General features: G+C 40.4%; 4 protein-coding genes across 6 annotated transcripts; 2 read left to right on the forward strand and 2 right to left on the reverse strand.

Annotated features, from left to right (window-relative positions):
• Positions 1-244: 244 nt before the first annotated feature.
• LOC135632756 (serine/arginine-rich splicing factor SR45a-like) lies at positions 245-8,649 on the reverse strand. The gene is made up of 8 exons (XM_065141521.1): positions 8,551-8,649; positions 3,702-3,724; positions 3,527-3,613; positions 3,097-3,205; positions 2,436-2,585; positions 1,732-1,795; positions 592-793; positions 245-493 (listed from the first exon to the last, which is right to left on the reverse strand). The coding sequence occupies exons 2-7, from the start codon at positions 3,722-3,724 to the stop codon at positions 600-602; spliced, it is 627 nt and encodes a 208-aa protein (XP_064997593.1). The 5' UTR covers positions 8,551-8,649; the 3' UTR covers positions 245-493; positions 592-599.
• A 1,263-nt stretch (positions 8,650-9,912) lies between these two features.
• Positions 9,913-10,782, forward strand: LOC135638096 (LOB domain-containing protein 16-like). Of its 2 annotated transcripts, none has more exons than XM_065151055.1 (2): positions 9,913-10,322; positions 10,433-10,782. In XM_065151055.1, exons 1-2 carry the CDS (start codon positions 10,041-10,043, stop codon positions 10,679-10,681), a joined length of 531 nt encoding a protein of 176 aa, XP_065007127.1. In that variant the 5' UTR covers positions 9,913-10,040; the 3' UTR covers positions 10,682-10,782. The 2 variants fall into 2 exon arrangements, with proteins under 2 accessions (XP_065007127.1, XP_065007120.1); XM_065151048.1 differs by having other exon boundaries at positions 9,921-10,322; positions 10,412-10,782.
• Positions 10,783-12,793: 2,011 nt separating this feature from the next.
• LOC103979508 (inorganic phosphate transporter 1-4-like) lies at positions 12,794-14,827 on the forward strand. 2 transcript variants are annotated; one of them, XM_018823044.2, is made up of 2 exons: positions 12,794-12,871; positions 12,951-14,827. In XM_018823044.2, exon 2 carries the CDS (start codon positions 13,008-13,010, stop codon positions 14,586-14,588), a length of 1,581 nt encoding a protein of 526 aa, XP_018678589.1. In that variant the 5' UTR covers positions 12,794-12,871; positions 12,951-13,007; the 3' UTR covers positions 14,589-14,827. The 2 variants fall into 2 exon arrangements, with proteins under 2 accessions (XP_018678589.1, XP_064997606.1); XM_065141534.1 differs by having other exon boundaries at positions 12,972-14,827.
• A 1,044-nt stretch (positions 14,828-15,871) lies between these two features.
• LOC103979507 (zinc finger CCCH domain-containing protein 17-like) lies at positions 15,872-20,221 on the reverse strand. The gene is made up of 9 exons (XM_018823045.2): positions 18,889-20,221; positions 18,705-18,800; positions 18,539-18,628; positions 18,335-18,436; positions 18,030-18,173; positions 17,414-17,533; positions 17,281-17,340; positions 16,172-16,269; positions 15,872-16,091 (listed from the first exon to the last, which is right to left on the reverse strand). Exons 1-9 carry the CDS (start codon positions 19,597-19,599, stop codon positions 15,950-15,952), a joined length of 1,563 nt encoding a protein of 520 aa, XP_018678590.2. The 5' UTR covers positions 19,600-20,221; the 3' UTR covers positions 15,872-15,949.
• Between the last annotated feature and the right edge of the window lie 23 nt (positions 20,222-20,244).

The raw sequence follows: 20,244 nt of genomic DNA on the forward strand, positions 1-20,244 counted from the left end.
GAATTTATCGCTCTTGCTGTTCCAACGAAAATAGTTAACCCAAATTAAAATATCTATTTATCGATTGAGTAGAATCTTCTCACGCTACTTTGATATGCATAAAAAATCATCATGTCACGAATTGTCAACATTCGAGAGAGTGTTGATGGATCATCTGATAGATTTGGTACAAAAAATAAACCTGCAACAACGAACTGAAAAATTCTTCAGCAAAGAACGGTCAGGCAATGCTTAAAGATACATCTCACGATAACGTGCTATTAGATTTTAGGATAGCCTTAACAAAGTCTGTAAACGGCAAAACAATGTACAACTTTCTTAAACCTTGCACCTGAGATTGTGAAATATGACAGTCCAAACTAGTATGGGGTAAAAGTGAATAATGGATAGTTGGAACTTAGTTCACAGGGGTTCCCATGAATACAGAAAGCATTATGGCATTGTGTCTGGAAGACATTGTCGATGAAGCAAACCAATCTAAATTCTTGTCTTCCTGTCCAATAATAAGAAGAAAGGATGTTTTTAACTTTATAACAGTTTGAGAAACTACATCTGATTTAAATGTAGGAGATGGCGGGGGTGGGCTCACACAGTAGTTCTTAGTTGGATTTGCGATCGCTTGTCCGCGACGAGGATCGTTCCCTGCGCCTCCTATGAGATTCCCTTGCATATGGTGAGTAGGATCGGTCTCGCCGACCCCTTGAGCGCGAGCGAGAACGAGTGCGCGATCGCGAGCGATCCCTACGACGTGACCAGTATGGTGAATAGCTTCGAGAGCGCCTACGATCACGACCTGCCAAATGAAGAAAAGAAAAAAAAACATCACCATGCTATTAGAACAATTAGACAAGTAAACTGATACAACGCAATCTGACAGTGGATTTTGTTGCATGAAACCAGCACAATGGTACATAAAGGACCATTGCTGCAATTAGTCCTTCAAATTACCATGCACTTAATTAAAATGCACATACAGCACCGACAACTTTTGCTGCTGCCATCTTTGTTCAGACCGTTCATTCCTAATAATTCTCAATTTCTTCAATAACGAAAAAGTGTATCAAAGTGAATTTTAGCTGAGGATTTAATTCAGCAAAGTTTCGATGTTATGAACATCAAATCTAGCAATCTGCAAAGCGTCCTAAATGACAAAAGGTGTCCAAAAGGGTGATCGGACAAACTGAAACAATAGAGGTTATTTTAAATAAACAAGAGATGAAATGTCACATACAAAGACCACTCCCTGTCACATCTAAAGATTAGAAGAATGATTTTTCCAGGTTTTTCAAATCTATTGTATCTTAAAGATTAGATTGCTCCAAAACTTTTCACATTTGAACATTATAAATAACAGAGATAGAAATTACATATGCATGGTAATTGTTGGTTCTGGGAAAAGTCTATATTCATCAGTTCACTAACTAAATTTAAAAATGAGATTCAATCAATTATCAATACTAACCTTATGAGAAAGTATGACAGCAAAAGCAATTGATCATCCTAATAGTTTGAGTAATGGCAAAACTTTCAGCTCTAAAGAGGCCAGCATAGTTTAAGAACAAGGAAATAACTACAATATCAGCAACATAAAGAATTATTCAATTACTTACAGTGCACGTATAAATAGGTACATTCAGAAACGGGCAATATATAACAAAAAAGCAGTACATGCATGAATCATTTTTTGAGAAGAGCACAAGGACATCAGATACAGATGAACAAAATATGTACCTCTTCTTTCTCTGGCACCACGATACCTTCCAGGAGTTGGTGTCCTTCCACGCTTCCTTTTTGCCTGCCATTGAAACAACAAAAAGAACAGAGTGAACAGGTAAATATGAACTGTACCATACAGACCATGACACTTATAACTGATATTGCACAGCATTTAGTAAAGTAGTGAGAACAGCAGGCAGTGAAGTTGCATTTCATTGTTAATATCTTCATTTTGTAAATTAGGTACAGAACCATGTAATTCTGGTACACTTGCAAGCTATGATAAAAGAATGTGGTTATTCAGTCTCTTGAGAAAAGTCAAAGCATCTTTCTTATAATTGTTTTATTATTGATGTATCAGTGCTAACCCAAAAACAAAAATGCAACCAAAACCAATTAAATATTACAGCAGGACATAATTTTATTGGGCATACCAGAAGATGTTAATAATCAGCGTAAAAAAGGAATACACGGCATGCAATCCTCTATAATAAAGTCGAATTTTCGTGACTTCGATATGTCGATGTAGTGCTCAGGTTGGGATGGGGAGGTCAGACTGTTAAGAGCACATATGGATATTTCGATGAAGCTACACAACACCAAACCTGATGCCAAAAGTTATCAGGCAACACATCTCGAGATGAAAAGAAGCAACGTGCTATTACGTAAAAAAATAGGCAATGTTACATAACACTATCTAAGAAACAAAGTTATGCTACCTTCTGCACTGTGATTAAACGGCCTTCAAGTACAGAACGGTTTAGGTACTTAACACAGCGCTCGGCACCTTCCACAGTCTCCATTGTTACAAAACCAAAACCACGAGATTCCCTTGTGCGAGGGTCCACAATCACATGGCATTCCGAAACCTATACAACATGCAAAGTTTCATTTAGTGAAATAGAAATGTCAAAAGTTAAAATTAAACAATATACCTGGACTTCCATTCATACTTGTAAAATTTCTAAATTACACTTATTTCCATAAAAAGTATGTACCAATAATTTCCAACAAATAATTAAGCAACAAATGTGTCAGTATGCTAGCATGGACCGAACTTCTACCAGCTCAGCCATGGACTGGCATGGGTCTGATACGCAAGATTGAGAACCTTGCATATATCTACATACTACGTGTTGGACCTTAATTTATAAGTCAGAAACCTTCTGGCGATCACATCCATCTGACCTTGACAAAACTGTTAAGCAAGTTTTAGCATACAAAAGTTGCAACATAACATCTAATGAATGAATGCTAAAGAAAATTTTCCAAAAGTTTGCATGCTAATATTCACTACTAAAATCTTTAGTATGACAATATATATGTATCAGCAACTCACATTCGACAACGAAAAGTATTAATACTTCATTGAAGTCATACCTTTCCTTCTTTGCTAAAATATTTCTCAAGGTCACTGCTGCTTACTCGTGTGGATAAGCCTGTTACATACAAGTTGTTTCCAGGATTACTTGAATCAAAATCTTGGCTCCTGTTACATACACACAGTTATGCAAAATGCATGTCATTAGCACAAAAAAATAACAAAAAACCACCTTACTCTTTCGTAAACAACAGGTAAGGTCAGCAGCAAGAGAAGTAACTCATAAAAAAGCGCACCAAGTGCACGAGGCTCTTGCCAATATGGGGTCTAGGGAGGGTCAATGCACACAGCCTTACCTTTAAATATTTAAAAGAAGCTATTTTTGTGACTCGACCCTTGGTCTTCCAGATCATAAAGGAGCAACATTACCGTTGTACCAAGGCCCGCCCTCAAGAGAACCAACTCATAAAATACCAAAATTCCATGTACCTGGAGCGACTCCTCGACCTTGATCGAGATGGAGTTATTGATTTGCTACGTCTACTTGGGGGAGGTGTCACTGATCGAGAAGTATACCTGAAGAAAGCTATTCATTGTTGGAAGGGGAAAAAGGTTGATACAGAAGGTACCATCAACTGCACCAGTGATTTTGAAAGCTGCTTACCTCACTTCTTTTGTTTGCGACATCTATGAAAACAGTAGAAATATAATGTTAAAATCTCTTAAATTTACTGAGAATCTAATTATACTGATAATATCCCAAATTCCATGAAACAAGCACTAAAATCACTATTTTTGGTACATTTGTTGTAACTCAATTAAAAACAAGTACATGAGCACAGCATTTTAGTTCATACAAGATCCTACTACTACTTTAACTCGGTCAATTAAAGTACCAAGTGCAATTGGATTTTCATCTTTCAAAAAAGAATCACACTATACTTTCTGGAAAGAATTAATATTTACTTCTACAAATCATAACCATATCCATAAACCAGACGATAAATAAGATTGATAGGTCAAAACCCACAGTTCATTCTCATTAGAAGTAAGCTTATACCAGTAGTTTTCCCTCTCTGATATACATGTAGCGAGTCTAAAAAACAGACCTAGAGATTGAGTAAAGTTAGTTAGAGATTTAAGTGTAAACTTCAACCAAAATTAGATTCAATCAGACAAATTACAGCCTCGAAGAGCAGGAGGCCATCTCTAACTATTAGAGAAGAAACAAAAGAAAAAATTTGAGGGAGACAATACGGGTGGAATGCCTGCAGCCCAAAAAATACGTTTTAATTCACAATACCAATTGAAATGTACTGATCTTTGTGCTTGTGTCCCTTCCTTTTTTAAACATCAACTAAAATTCTTAGGACTCATGCAACATTTTAGAAAAGAAGAGAAAAACAAACAAGAGGAAATGAAACATGTACTACCAGCTGACCAGCACTCCCAGTTATTCAAGCTGCACTGTCTTTCCTAACAAGATTTTGGATATTGGTTAAAGGAGAGAAATGGACAGGCAATAAATAATTTCCTCCCCAAATAAAACTCCAACTAAGACCACATGTCTATCATTCCAACTCAGTTCCAATATCTAATTCTCTTGTCAAAGAAAAAGTTAGTGTCTGGATTTACAAGTAAGGAGAGCATTGGGTTGTCCTGGTACATATTGACTCCCCATGAATAAGTTGACTTAGTGACTTCTGCAAAGGATTATTTTGTTTATCAACTCTCCAAACAGAAAATAGACAACCAATATAACCAAAACATGTGACATCTTAAACTTAAGATACAAATTCAAAGTAGTTTCATCCATGGGGCCTCATATGCCCCTCATCAGGTCTGGACCATCTCATAGCCAATACTGGCAAAGAATTAGATCCCAGAATAGTGCTGAAAACCTCGAGTTCCAATGACTCGTAACAAATATCTGAATGTTCAAATGCATCATATCACAAGAAAATTTTACATGCCAAAGCTTATTTCATGGTCAAAGAAAGGGAACCAAGTCAAATAAATCACCATAACTCCTCTAGCACTTAGGTCTTTGTCACCACTGTACGTCAACTTATTTATCAACTCTCAAAACAGAAAATAGACTGAACCAATATAACCAAAACATGTCACATCTTAAACTTAAGATACAAATTCAAATTAGTTTCATCCATGGGGCCTCATATGCCCCTCATCAGGTCTGGACCATCTGATAGCCAATACTGGCAAAGAATTAGATCCCAGAAAAGTGCTGAAAACCTCGAGTTCCAATGACTCATAACAAATATCAGAATGTTCAAATGCATCATATCACAAGAACAAATTACATGCCAAAGCTTACTTCATGGTCAAAGAAAGGGAACCAAGTCAAATAAATCACCATAACTTCTCTAGCACTTAGGTCTTTATCACTACTGTATGTCAACTTATTTATCAACTCTCAAAACAGAAAATATACTGAACCAATATAACCAAACCATGTGACATCTTAAACTTAAGATTTGAATTCAAATTAGTTTCATCCATGGGGCCCCATATGCCCCTCATCAGGTCTGGACCATCTGATAGCCAATACTGGCGAAGAATTAGATCCCAGAATAGTGCTGAACACCTCGAGTTCCAATGACTCATAACAAATATCTGAATGTTCAAATGCATCACATCACAAGAAAAAATTACATGCCAAAGCTTATTTCATGGTCAAAGAAAGGGAACCAAGTCAAATAAATCACCATAACTCCTCTAGCACTTAGGTTTATGCCACTACTGTATGTCAACTTATTTATCAACTCTAAAACAGAAAATAGACTGAACTGATATAACCAAAATATGTGACATCTTAAACTTCAAATACCAATTCAAATTAGTTTCATCCAAGGGGCCTCATATGCCCCTCATCAGGTCTGGACCATCTGATAGCCAATACTGGCAAAGAATTAGATCCCAGAAAAGTGCTGAAAACCCTCGAGTTCCAATGACTCATAACAAATATCAGAATGCTAAAATGCATCATATCACAAGAAAAAATTACATGCCAAAGCTTATTTCATGGTCAAAGAAAGGGAACCAAGTCAAATAAATCACCATAACTCCTCTAGCACTTAGGCCCATGTCACTACTGTATGTCAACTTATTTATCAACTCTCAAAACAGAAAATAGACTGAACCAATATAACCAAAACATGTCACATCTTAAACTTAAGATTCGAATTCAAATTAGTTTCATCCATGGGGCCTCATATGCCCCTCATCAGGTCTGGACCATCTGATAGCCAATACTGGCAAAGAATTAGATCCCAGAAAAGTGCTGAAGACCTCGAGGTCCAATGACTCAACAAATATCTGAATGTTCAAATGCATCATACCACAAGAAAAAATTAGATGCCATGGCTTATTTCATGGTCAAAGAAAGGGAACCAAGTCAAATAACTGTAACTCCTCTAGAACTTAGGACTACGTTATTATTGTATATCAACTTATTAATCAACTGTCAAAGCAGAAAATATACTAAACCAATATAACCAAAACATGTGACATCTTAAACTTAAGATACAAATTTAAATTAGTTTCATCCATGGGGCCTCATATGCCCCTCATCAGGTCTGGACCATCTGATAGCCAATCCTGGCGAAGAATTAGATCCCAGAAAAGTGCTGAAAACCTTGAGTTCCAATGACTCATAACAAAAATCATATTATTCAAATGCATCATATCACAAGAAAAAATTACATGCCAATGCTTATTTCATGGCCAAAGAAAGGGAACCAAGTCAAATAAATCACCATAACTCCTCTAGCACTTAGGTCTATGTCACTACTGTCTGTCAACTTATTTATCAACTCAAAACAGAAAATAGACTGAACCAATATAACCAAAACATGTGACATCTTAAACTTAAGATTCAAATTCAAATTAGTTTCATCCATTGGGCCTCATATGCCCCTCATCAGGTCTGGACCATCTGATAGCCAATACTGGCGAAAAATTAGATCCCAGAATAGTGCTGAAAACCTCGAGTTCCAATGACTCATAACAAATATCAGAATGTTCAAATGCATCACATCACAAGAAAAAATTACATGCCAAAGCTTATTTCATGGTCAAAGAAAGGGAACCAAGTCAAATAAATCACCATAACTCCTCTAGCACTTAGGTCTATGTCACTACCGTATGTCAACTTATTTATCAACTCTCAAAATAGAAAATAGACTGAACCAATATAACCAAAACATGTGACATCTTAAACTTAAGATTCGAATTCAAATTAGTTTCATCCATGGGACCTCACATGCCCCTCATCAGGTCTGGACCATCTGATAGCCAATACTGGCAAAGAATTAGATCCCAGAAAAGTGCTGAAAACCTCAAGTTCCAATGACTCAACAAATATCTGAATGTTCAAATGCATCATACCAAAAGAAAAAATTAGATACAATGGCTTATTTCATGGTCAAAGAAAGGAAACCAAGTCAAATAACTGTCACTCCTCTAGCACTTAGGTCTAAGTCATTATTGTCTATCAACTTATTTATCAACTCTCAAAACAGAAAATAGACTTAACCAATATAACCAAAACATGTGACATCTTAAACTTAAGATACGAAATCTCATGGTCAAAGTAAGGGAACCAAATCAATAAATCACCGTAACTCCTCCAACACTTAGGCACATGACATTATTGTACGACAAAGCCCTCTAACATTACGATGATTTATTTGATTTGGTTCCCTTTCCTTGACTATGAGATATGCTTTGGTCTCTATTTTTTTCTTGACGTTTCTTTGATTTATTTAATTTGGTTACCATGATGAATGTAATGTAACATGGCCATTGTGTTCATACAGTAAAGCATACATGAATTAGCTTTCTTCAGAGTACATGGACATAAAGATTCTTCAAACTGAACTAACCCGATTTTTCACTTTTTATTATTAGCTAAGATCTATTTTTCCCTCCTCACAGAAAATAGCTAATGGACAACAATACTGTAACAGACGGACTAATCCTACACTTGCTAGTGAAGACAGTGATCTATCAACCTAGAATTCATGTTTTTGCATGCTACAAAATTGGCATCAAACATTTTAGGATCTGGACCTTGCCAGAAATTTTCGGGAACATCAGCGATCCACTTAATCAATTCAAAGCCACTGTTCCCAAAAGCAAAGACAACTAAACTGTCTTCGATTGGTCTACGCGGCAGCAGAAGCATATGCCGCTTCTTATTCCAAAACCTGACAATTCCCAGGCCCCGTAATCGAGCAGGAAACTTTCTTCGGAACTCCTATCCTTCTTCAACTACAAACCCGCTCTCTTTGCATCTACCTATCGATCCTTCATCCTACGTGATCCGTCAGACCCTCCATGACTTCTTGGTCTCGGACAACCCTCAGATCAATCTCTGTCTAAGAGAAGCTAAAACGACAAAGATACAAATCCGATCTTCACACTCGTCAGATCCAAAGAAATCAAGTCAAAACCAAGAGAAAGGGGGAGCAGAATCCGGGATCAGAGCGTACCCTTGCGGGGCGACGAAGCAAAAGGGGACGGGGTGATCTCGGACCGGAAGTACCCTATCGAGCCGTTCCATCATATTTTAAGCTCGAAGCAAGGAATCCATTCCCCGGCCGAGGAGGACGGGTTCGAGTTTGTCTCCGCCGATCCTGACCGTCCATTTCGTGAACCCACGCGATGAGGTCATCGCTACCGTGCATTCGCTTCATTTACGATTTAGTCCTTCAAGAATCTTTATTTGCATATTGCAAAAAATAGATATTGCAATTGAATATATATATATATATATATATATATATATACACACACCTTATAAATTAGTAATATATATATATACGATAAATGTACCTTATAAATTACTAATAAAAAATTATTTTCCAGCAAATTCAGATCAAAACATAATAAGTTTTTGCTTTGCATATGAATAATACTGATTAGCTACATAACTAAAAAGTTCATTTGAGATCAAAATTATCTACTTTATATTAATTTGTCACTCTTATGTTATTTACAATTAGATTTAAAAAAAATAATATTTCTAAAATATCTTTATATAAATAGACATAAATACGTTCCTCATTTTTTTCTCTTTTCCTTTTTTTTTTCCCTTCTTCTTCTAATCATGACCGTCGAGTAAGAAACAAGACGATAGTGGATGAAACAACGAACGACGTTAAGGGTTGTGAAAAATAAAATTATATATAAATAATAAAATTATAAATATTTTTTTAAGTGTTGTCAATAGCAAAGGGTTACCTGAAGAAAATATTTTAATTCCTATATTGTTCCCTTCCCTTGATTATTTTGGGAAAATAATATTTATGGAATTGAGTAATATTTTTTCATCAAAATTTGTATATGATTGTTGATATTTCAGAACTTTTGAGAGGTTTATTTTTCTTAGATTTTAGAAGGATCTTTTCTGAATCTCTAGAATCATTATATGTATAAAAAAAATAAAAATTTGATGATCAGCCCACACACTGTTTTCTGATGCCAACAGAAAAGGATGAACATATATGAAGTCAGCACCTCTTTAATGCCATATAATGCGAGACTGAAGAAGATAGAGTGCAGTGAATGATGGAGAAAACCTTCGAGTTCTTCCAAATCCCTGTGTGGAAAGCGCCTGCTGCAACTCTCCCCATTAATCTAAAGAAAAAGAATGGTGTACACAAAGCAGGATTTGGCGACTAGCTGGTGAGTAACTGGTCGAAGCAGGTAGGAGGAGGAGTAGGGCAAACCTGGAAGAAAGCAACAGCAGCCACGATGGAGAGTCTCAAAGTGCGGCGTTCGGCGCAAAATGCATAGTTTATGGAGCCTCACTTCATCACTCCACCATAAAATACCATGGAAGCACCCATGCCTTGAATGCACTGCTCCCTCAAAACCCTACACCCTTACCTTCCATGTCTCTCGCCCCAAAGCTCCTATAAAGACCACCTGCTGCCTCTTCAGGTCACTGAAACCCCAGCAATCGATCGATCTTCCATCGATGGCGACCGGGGCTGGTTCGCCATGCGGCGCCTGCAAGTTCCTGCGCAGGAAGTGCACGTCGGACTGCATCTTCGCGCCCTACTTCGGCTCCGACCAGTCACCGGCGCAGTTCGCTGCCATCCACAGGGTCTTTGGCGCCAGCAACGTGTCCAAGCTCTTGGCGCAGGTTCCGGTCCACGATCGGTGCGAGGCTGTCGCCACGATCGCCTACGAGGCTCAAGCGCGGATCAAGGACCCTGTGTACGGCTGTGTCGGCCACATCTTTGCTCTCCAGCAGCAGGTGATCTTTCTGTTCCTTGTATTCCGCTACAGCTCGGACGCGTGGTTGCGAAGAACCCTAATTACTGATCCTTCTCCCGGCATTGATAGGTAGCGGTACTGCAAGCGCAGGTGATGCAGGTGAAGGCACAGTTGGCTTACAGAGCGGCACTGTCGAGAGTTTTGGAGGATCAACAGTGTCAAGAGAACTTCAGTGTCTTTCTGCAGTCTGATTCGGAGTACGGCGCCGATGGAGTGCTTCTCATGCAACAGATGGGCTGCAGGGAGGATGTCTCCGCCCAAGAGTTCTGCAGGAAGAGGACACCTCACCATGAGTTTGGGGAGCTGCAAGCTATGGCTCAGAGGATGATGAGGAGCTAATCCTCTTCTTTCGTGATGTTGTAAATGCCACACTTGAATAGAATAGCTTGGAACCTGACATGATCAGAAAAACTGGGTAATAAAATTGAGTGTTTGATGCAGTTGAATTGTTTGAATGAACCAATGTTTTGAAGAAATGGATGTGTTTCTCTGCATTGAATTTGGTGGCAGACAGCTAAACCTTTCCACAAAATCTTCATTCAAGGCCTGCAGTAATGCCATGCAGTTTATGTGGATGAAAGCCTTACACTATTACAAGATTTTGCTATATATCTTTGTCGGATTACAACTGCAGCAAGATTTATAGTTAATCATGTTTGTATCCTACATAACTCTCAGGCCATGATATTGGATGTGCAGAGCTTATGAGAAGCATGAAAGAGTACTGCCACCTTTATCAACTCTCTGCCTGCAACTGATGATAAGAGATCTCAGGATTTTGGATGTGCAAAATGCAGAATAACAAGTTTTGAACTACTGTTTCTTTTCCTTTCCAACTTACCAATCTAAGATGAGGAGGTTTTCTTCATGTCATTAGCAAAAGGAAGTGAGCATACAACAAAGAGTTCTCAAGTACAAACCAACTTTTGGTCTGCACTTAAATCTTAAATGTACAAGTCTCATGAGATGCTTTGTGATGATTGATCAAGCTTCATCATTTATGAACCTATATTTTGACTGATGCACCATGGATTGCAGTGTTTGAGGTTCCATGAATCAGGAAGGGTGTGGCCATCTCAACATCTTATATTTTATTTTATGAAAGCAGTGGCAACTATCCATGTACTCCCCACTAGCATCTGCCATTGATTGTGTTTGGACCAAGCAGCTTTTTCTTCTCTCCAACAATCCATTTCAACATAAGAAAATATAAGATACAATATCCTTTTCTGAACTGCACCAGATCATAACATAAACATGGAATTGTTGCTGCAACTCAGAAAACCAAGTTTGCATCCATATTGCATCACTGGAATTCCATGCATCTAAATGGCCTCATCAGAAGGATATATGTAAACTGAACAGACCAGAAAACAGTAGATATCTCTATCTTTGGAAGGGGGGGTGGGGAGATCTATCAATCTACAGTACTGATACTGTACTGACAAGCAACACAAGAAGCAAAAGGCAAAAAAGAAGCTTGATCAGCAGTACCTTTTTCTATTCCATTGGAAGAAGAGGTTGGCAGAGATGCTGAATTCCAAAAGTGGATGTCAAAAGCCTACAGATGTGACTGATTGCTAGTCCTTAAAGCTCAAGGACATGGAAAATGTTGAACCTAAAGTAAGATAAGAGCAATGACAAATGGCAGCTTAGTGGACACTGCAACCTGCCTCAGTTCAAATAATATATCATCCAATCAGCTGGTCTTACACTATTGGAGTAACTTAGGTTAGTTTCGATTCAATTACATAAGTCCATACCTATTTTGATTCAGATATATCCTATCTTAATCAAATCAAATCGAACACCCTACTATTTTAGCTTTGATGATGGATGATCAAAATCTGATCTTATTCTTTGACTTATTACTCCATTTAAGTTAACTTTGACAAATGGGTTCCTATCTTAATATTTGGAACATAAAGAGTGGCTTTGAGGATTTAAGTTTTCGTAGACAAGTGAGATGGAAGATAATGATACGATTAGGAAGGATAATAAATAAATAAATATAAATAAATCCTGAATTAGTGAACCCAAACCCTACTCAGTTGCAGACCAGACAGCTCAACCATGTCACTAATAAATATCCAAGTGGTGAGAGTAAAACAGCAAGCTAATTGGCACAATTACTAAGACCAAGTATTTGTAATAGAAAGATGATTTAAGTAAACAAATGGAAGAAAATATATAAAAATTATTGAGAAAAAAAAAAGACAAAAAAATCGAAAGCAAAATATAGAAAGATGGACTAAATCCAGTCGTCACCATTCCCCTCAATATAGGAAGATTCTAGTTTTCTCCGTCTAATTATGGAATTAATCCTATGCTAAATATAGCAAGTCGTGGCGGAAGATGCGGCCCGTTTGACCCTGACCGTTGAACACCTGTCGCACGCCCTTCGTCGCCTCCTCCCTTAAATATGGCCTCCGTCTTCTCGTCCTCTCCCGGCCTACTTCCCTCCTCCCTCCTCCCTCCTCCTCTCTTCCCTCACCTCTCCGATTTCCGTCTTCCGAAACCTAACCAAAGGTAATGGATTTACTCTCGTCTAGTTGTTTTGTGTCTCAGTTACGTTCTTTCTGATGGAATCTGTGTTCGCCGTGGCCAGGCGTTGGAGAAGAGAGGAGAGGGAGGAGAGGGAGGAGAGGAGTAAGCCGCTGCCACCATGGGGAGCGAGCAGCTCCAAGTCCTTAACGCGCTCGACGTCGCGAAGACCCAGTGGTACCACTTCACGGCCATCGTCATCGCCGGCATGGGCTTCTTCACGGACGCCTACGACCTCTTCTGCATCTCCCTCGTCACCAAGCTCCTCGGCCGCATCTATTACCACGTGGAGGGCTCCCCCACCCCCGGCACCCTCCCGCCCCAGGTCTCCGCCTCCGTCAATGGGGTTGCCTTCGTCGGTACCCTCACCGGCCAGCTCTTCTTCGGTTGGCTCGGCGACAAGATGGGCCGCAAGCAAGTCTACGGCATGACCCTCATGCTCATGGTCCTCTGCTCCGTCGCCTCTGGCCTCTCCTTCGGCAACAACGCCAAGAGCGTCATGGCCACCCTCTGCTTCTTCCGTTTCTGGCTCGGGTTTGGCATCGGCGGGGATTACCCCCTCTCGGCCACCATCATGTCGGAGTACGCCAACAAGAAGACTCGCGGCGCCTTCATTGCCGCGGTTTTCGCCATGCAGGGGGTGGGCATTCTCACCGGCGGCATGGTCGCCATCATCGTTGCCACGGCGTTCAAGGACCGGTTCCCGGCTCCAGCCTACGCCGTCGACCCTGTAGCCTCCACCGTGCCGGAGGCCGACTACGTATGGCGCATGATTCTCATGTTCGGATCGGTGCCGGCAGGGTTGACCTACTACTGGCGCACGAAGATGCCGGAGACCGCGCGCTACACCGCGCTCGTCGCCAAGGACGCGAAGCGGGCGGCGGCCGACATGTCGAAGGTCCTGCATGTCGAGGTGGAGGAGGAGCAAGAGAAGGTGGAGCAGATCACGGGGGCGCAGGCGAACGCCTTCGGCCTCTTCTCCATGGAGTTCCTCCGTCGCCACGGCGTCCACCTGCTCGGCACCACCACCTGCTGGTTCCTCCTCGACATCGCGTTCTACAGCCAGAACCTGTTCCAGAAGGACATCTTCAGCGCCATCGGGTGGATCCCCAAGCCCGCCACCATGAACGCGCTCGAGGAGGTCTTCCGCATCGCCAAGGCGCAGACGCTCATCGCCCTCTGCGGCACGGTGCCGGGCTACTGGTTCACCGTCGCGCTCATCGACGTCATGGGCCGGTTCGTGATTCAGTTCGTCGGCTTCCTGATGATGACGCTCTTCATGCTCGGCCTCGCCATCCCCTACTACCACTGGATCACCAAGGGCAACCAGATCGGCTTCATCGTCATGTACGCCTTCACGTTCTTCTTCGCCAACTTCGGGCCCAACAGCACCACATTCATCGTGCCGGCGGAGATCTTCCCGGCGAGGCTGAGGTCGACCTGCCACGGCATCTCGGCGGCGTCCGGGAAGCTGGGGGCGATCGTCGGCTCCTTCGGATTTTTGTACCTGGCGCAGAACCAGGACCCGGCGAAGACCGACCACGGGTACCCGGCGGGGATCGGGGTCAGGAACTCGCTCTTCTTGCTCGCCGCCTGCAACTTCCTGGGGCTGCTCTGCACCCTCCTGGTGCCGGAGTCGAAGGGGAAGTCACTGGAGGAGATGTCCGGGGAGAACGAAGGAGACGAGGTTGAGGGCGCGTGAGGTGATAAGCAGGAGGAGGGGCAAGCTGATGCTGCCACATTTTGCTCTGTTGTGTCTTCCACCACCGGTACTCTTCATGCGTGAATGGGTGTGATCACGGAAGCTTGGTTGGAGACTGTGCGTGTTCTTGGTAGACCGTAGCATTTGAATCATCAAATAATACACGACAGGAATGCCTTATATGACAACGATGTATCATTTTGTATGGAATAATAAAGTGCAGCTCTCGATTTATTACACTCATCCTTCGCATTTGGTGCATTCTCTGTTTCCCAGCGATCCTTATGTTTAATGCTTTACCTGTCGTACTCATCGCTTACGACATGCCATCGATATGTTAGAAAGACAGCAATAAAAAGCGAGAAGTCAGCCTGAGATGTGGAATCGCTAGTTGTAGGTATCGCTTTACAAAGATCGGTAGTCTATTTATCTTCTCAGAGAGCATGGTCGAAGTTTAATAAGTGGTGGGGATTCTTGTGAGTAAGTTGCTTGTCACCGTTTCCAAGATGATAAGATGATACGTGACTTAGAGTCTTTGGTTTCATACTCCTTAGGACTAAATGATCTTATCAGTATTTCCTTCTGTAGGGGAGCCAAGGTGTACGACTTGGGAGCGAGTTTGCTTAGTTGAGGTGTAAACCTCGGGCCTTCTTTCTAATGACAGTTTGCTTAGTCGAGGTGTAGGCCTCGAACCTTTTTTCTAGTGTCAATTTGATAAGGGATTATTTGATTGGTCGGCCATTGGTGCGGCTCGTAGGCTCACGAGGAATTGTTCGCTTTAGACAATAAGCATACCAGCACGATTTTGTTTTTTCGAAGATATGAACTCCAAAAGACGTCTTTGAGGGTAAGGAGAACCTAATGGACTTATGCGCTAAACCAAAACTTGGTTTTGATGGTTCTATTTCGTTTTTTGAAATTTAGAGCCAAAAACAAAATCATTTCTGAAATGGCAAAAAAAATAAAAAAATTCTAAAGACCCCTATAAATGATGAATACATCTTTCCAAAAGTTTAATAAATGACTAATAAGAAAAATATTTTAAATTTTTTAAAATAAAAAATAGAGATGTTTCGAGTTCAAAATCGATTAGAACAATTTAATTCGGATTCTATGTTTGGTAGATGCTGATTTTAAAACTACTATCGATTATTTAAAACTTTTTATTCTATGAAAAATGTACATTATCCATCCTTTTTAGGGACAAGATAGACATGGCAACTCATAACATTACAATGTTCCTTTTGTACAGTATAATGCATGTATCAGTAAGAAACAAGAAGTTGGCACCAAAAAACAAACTGGTCTAATGACCATTTTTATTCATTTAACATGACTGATAACAGATACAAAGTGTCAACTCAATCACTCGGTGATACATTGGTCAAATACCTCCACACCTTGACGGCACCCATCTCATCTCCGGTGAAAAAGAGCCCGGACGGTCCGATATGCAATGACCTAACGTTACTCTTGTAGAATATCGTCCCTCTTCCACCAAACCTAACATTTCGAGTAGAAAGCACATTAGACAAAATACATGAGATGCCTTACGAGCTAATACTTGTGATGGAGATACTTACGATGGCAGTTCAAACATTTGAACACTGTGGTCATCAAGGGAACACATTATGACTGGTTTCTCATTTGCATCGTATATTCCTTCCATTGCTAAAACTCCCTGTGACAGATCAAGTAACATGTTAATTATGATAAAGAACACGGTCATAATTTCCTAGAGACATAAAATTAATTTGAACATTCATGTAATGTGCAAGTCATTTGTGGAGATTATGAAAGGAAATGGTTGTCTTCGCAGCACAAAGGTAAACAAATCAGGTTCGTAAATCAAAGCATGTTCACAAAACTTTAGTGTCAAGGATATTTTAGCTCATGCAATATATAATTTCCACTTCAAATGCCTATTTATACCATTATATTCATAGTTCCATTATGTTGATAACTTCTTAAAGTAAAACAGACTATCTTCAACAACAATACTAAATAGAAGCTGGGACAAGTTGAAATGACACATGGACAACAAAAATTTTATGATGTCGAAGAAGTAATTAATGAAAGATACATAGAAGGTGATACACACGCTTATAACTAAATTTTTGGGAATGTTTCTTTCACTTTTTTTTAATCGTTCAGCTGGCACAGAACAATGTTGATGGCAATGACTTCAAATGAACATGAGGGTTTGTTTGCCCATTCTGTGCTTGCTCTTTAGGGAAGGAATAAATTCAACAATGTGATGAGGATGTAAACCACAAAGGACTAATGTTGCACAGAATTCATAAGACTATTATAAGTACCATGGTAGTATAAGAAATAAGTGTGTTAAAAAAGTAACAAAGATGTATCAAAAGTTCTTCCAATAAATTTAAGAACTCCAATATGGTTTCCTCACTAGTGTTTTCTTCTCTCAAAATCTGGCTTGGACAGGATAAAGTGTATCATAGAGAAGTATTTGACAAAGAAGGATATCATGCGATCTAGCCATTCCACTGATTTCCTCTTAAATCAGTCTCATTACTGAGCTTCGAAATGTTTGATATAAATGTCAGTAGATATTTAATTATTTTCTCTAAATTTATCGCAAGTCACAATTGATAGTCTAAAATAATTGGATGCACTAAAACAAATAAAACCTTCATCCAAAAGAAATGAATAAACATATGCAACTTACATGCTCTAAATTGTGGGTATATATTAGTTCCATACTGCCGGTATTCGTGGCTGCCCAAACCTGCATTTAAAAGAATTAATAACAAAATTGAGAATGCAAATCATTAAATTTAGAAAAAGCAAAGAAATCTTACCTTAATCGTGCAGTCCAATGAGCAAGATAAGAGATAGTCGTTCCAGCACAATACAGATGTAATAGTTGATGTATGGCCCTCGAGAGTGTGAATGCACTCAAGAGTTTCGAGGTCCCAGACCTGAAACAAAATTTAACATCGATTTAATTATATCTATGTCATCAAATTGAAATCACATGCAACAAATACCCATAAAAGTAAGAAGCATCCTTCTTCACCGTCACATAAGAGGACATGGAGAATTGTGCCGAGGAAGTGGCAGACTTAGTGCATCAAGTTGAAATTTACTGAAAATGAAATCAATCGATCCTTTGTATGTTTACTGTTGTCAGTAGTTCCCAAGAAGTTGTCACATACAATATACATTTATTTGGCCACACACCAACAACACATGAAGTTTAGATTATGGTTCAGCTGACATGAGGCAACTGAATACTTTGAGGACATGATGTTTAACAAATAAGACAGCAATGTCAAGGACTGGATTATGTGCACCACATGAATAATGTAATGATCTTCTACTAGTATCTCTTCGTTAAATTCCATAGAATACAGAGTTATTCTGAAATCACAATAATCAGACGTAAAGATGTTAAAATGAAACACTTGTACTTACTCTAATTGTCTCGTCAACTGATCCAGAGTAAAGCCTAACTCCCACAATCAAGCTCACAACAGCTTGTCTATGCCCAGTGAGTACAGCAGCTGGTTCAAAGTTGTTGCCCTCTGTATTGGACTTCCACACTAGAATAATTCCATACTGAAATTAGGAAAAAGATAAGAATTTAGAGTATCAGTCATGAAAGACTGCTTAGTAAATCATTTTATAGTATAGTATGACTGCAAAACATCAAGTCCAGGTAAGATCACCAACTGACCATATTGCACACTTAAAACCACATGAAAGCTAGCAAAAATTACCTCGAGTCCAGCAAAGAGGAGTTCGTTTTGGAACGCCAAGGCATTCACCCGGCTAGCGGATCCTTCTAGGCTTATTTGCAAGCCAGTCTCTGTATTCCATGCCTGCAACAGCATTTGACAAAGATTTGAGAACTCACAACAGCACATCCAAATACAGTTTCCATTAGCCAACAAAAGACACACATGAAAGTTTACAGCTCTAACCTTAACAGCTTTGAGAACACCGGCAAACACCCATGGCCCTTTGTTGAACATGCATATGATTTCATCTTCCATATCTACCATCATAATGCACTGCAAGAACACAAAGTTTGTCAAACTTCACACTAAATTGAAGCTACAAAGAAACATCAAGTGCAAAGACATCAACCTGGCCAGTGTTACAGTTCCAAACTCGGACTATTCCATCTCGACTGCCAGTGTATAGCTTGTCTGACCCAGCTGGGAGGGCTATCCCCACAATCCCCTGCCATTGCAAATGTCATGAGAACAGTAATTCAGGGTGATAACATTATGAAGGGGAAATCACTGAGGCCAAGAGCTTTGAATTTCACCTTCGCATGACCTTGTAAATCAATCAAGTATTCAAACCAAGGATTGAGGTCATTGCATTTCTCTTTGGTTGCCACATGATCGTCTGTAATTAAACTTGCCTTATTGATCATATCGTGCATGACCAAACTGTGGATCAGAGGTGGACAATGCTCCTTAGATGGACTGCAGACAGCCTCCTCATGTTCTTGTTGAATCAAATTAACCTCATTTGTCAGCTTGCTTGACTCTCCGCTGCTGTGCAACGAAGGTGGACAGTGCTCCTCGGGTGTAGGGCTACAAACAGAGTCCTTGTGATCTAGCTCAAACATTTGGTTGCTTGGCCCTCCAGTATTTTCATGGAGCTGCTGCTTACAGGGATCGACATTAGGGTTTTTCCAGACATAACTTCTTCTCCAAGGGATGCCTCCATCAGATGAAGGACTACAAAAAGAGTCCTTGTGATCTAGCTCATTGGTCGGTTTGCTCGGCCCATTATTAACGTTATGGAGTTGCTTCTTACAGCGACCGACATTAGGGTTTTTCTGGGCATGACTTCTTCTCCAAGAGATACCTTTATCACTGCTGTTTCTGTTTGAGGCACACGGCGGATTCTGATCGTGTAGGTAGGGGCATTGATAGCGGGTGCAACGCCCAGCCAACCAAAATTTACAAACGGGCATCCTCAATGATGCAGATGCAGGATGATGACGCTGATCAATCGGGTGACTCATGGACGCTGCCGCCGAAACCCATTCAAGAACAAGACAACAGAAGACAGATCAATCAATATAATCATCGAGTATAGGAAATCAAGGGAGCTCATGATTGAATCTTTCATCAGGGAAGAACACCACTGTCCATCTTTTCTGTATGTGATTCAAACAAATCTTCGAAATAGAGAATCCCATTCAAGAAAGTTGAGCGGACAAATCAATCAAATTGCGAGTCCAAGATTGGATCCTTGGTCAGGGAAAGAACAGCGCTGTATGTCCTGAACGATTTGTCCGGCCCAAAACACTATCCTCCAAACCCCGTATTTTTCATCAAATCGAATCTCAAGAAACAAACGGAAAGCCGCCGCCGTGCCGATCATAGATCCGAATACCGAGAGAGATAAAGAGGGGAATAATATGGGAGAGGAAGAGCGGGAGGAGGAGGCCTGGGAATCGTCGTCTTCGTCGAAGGGATTGGACATCATCGTCGCCGTCCTCGTCCTCCTCCTCCAACCTCCTGTATCTCTCCGAAGGATCTCCCTCGCCTCTCCTCTCGCTATGATTAAGAACAGCCATGGAATCGAAACGAGAGATCGTAGGAGAGACCGAACCTTTTCGCTGCTGCGACCTCCTTCCCTCTCTCTCCTCTTCGCGTTCTTTACC

This window comes from Musa acuminata, chromosome BXJ1-3 (genome assembly GCF_036884655.1).
Source record: "Musa acuminata AAA Group cultivar baxijiao chromosome BXJ1-3, Cavendish_Baxijiao_AAA, whole genome shotgun sequence".
In the NCBI taxonomy this organism is placed as follows: Eukaryota; Viridiplantae; Streptophyta; class Magnoliopsida; order Zingiberales; family Musaceae; genus Musa; species Musa acuminata.

Coding starts and splice junctions, on each gene's coding strand:
- LOC135632756 (XM_065141521.1), bottom strand. CDS start 3,724: ATGTCGCAAACAAAAGAAGTGAG. Junction 3,614..3,701: donor TCGCAAACAAAAGAAGTGAG/GTAAGCAGCTTT, acceptor AGCTTTCTTCAG/GTATACTTCTCGATCAGTGA. Junction 794..1,731: donor TGGTGCCAGAGAAAGAAGAG/GTACATATTTTG, acceptor TTCATTTGGCAG/GTCGTGATCGTAGGCGCTCT.
- LOC103979508 (XM_018823044.2), top strand. CDS start 13,008: ATGGGGAGCGAGCAGCTCCAAGTCCTTAACGCGCTCGACGTCGCGAAG.
- LOC103979507 (XM_018823045.2), bottom strand. CDS start 19,599: ATGAGTCACCCGATTGATCAGCGTCATCATCCTGCATCTGCATCATTG. Junction 18,801..18,888: donor ATTTACAAGGTCATGCGAAG/GTGAAATTCAAA, acceptor TTGCAATGGCAG/GGGATTGTGGGGATAGCCCT. Junction 17,341..17,413: donor CATTGGACTGCACGATTAAG/GTAAGATTTCTT, acceptor TTTTAAATGCAG/GTTTGGGCAGCCACGAATAC.
- LOC135638096 (XM_065151048.1), top strand. CDS start 10,041: ATGGCGACCGGGGCTGGTTCGCCATGCGGCGCCTGCAAGTTCCTGCGC. Junction 10,323..10,411: donor TCTTTGCTCTCCAGCAGCAG/GTGATCTTTCTG, acceptor CGGCATTGATAG/GTAGCGGTACTGCAAGCGCA.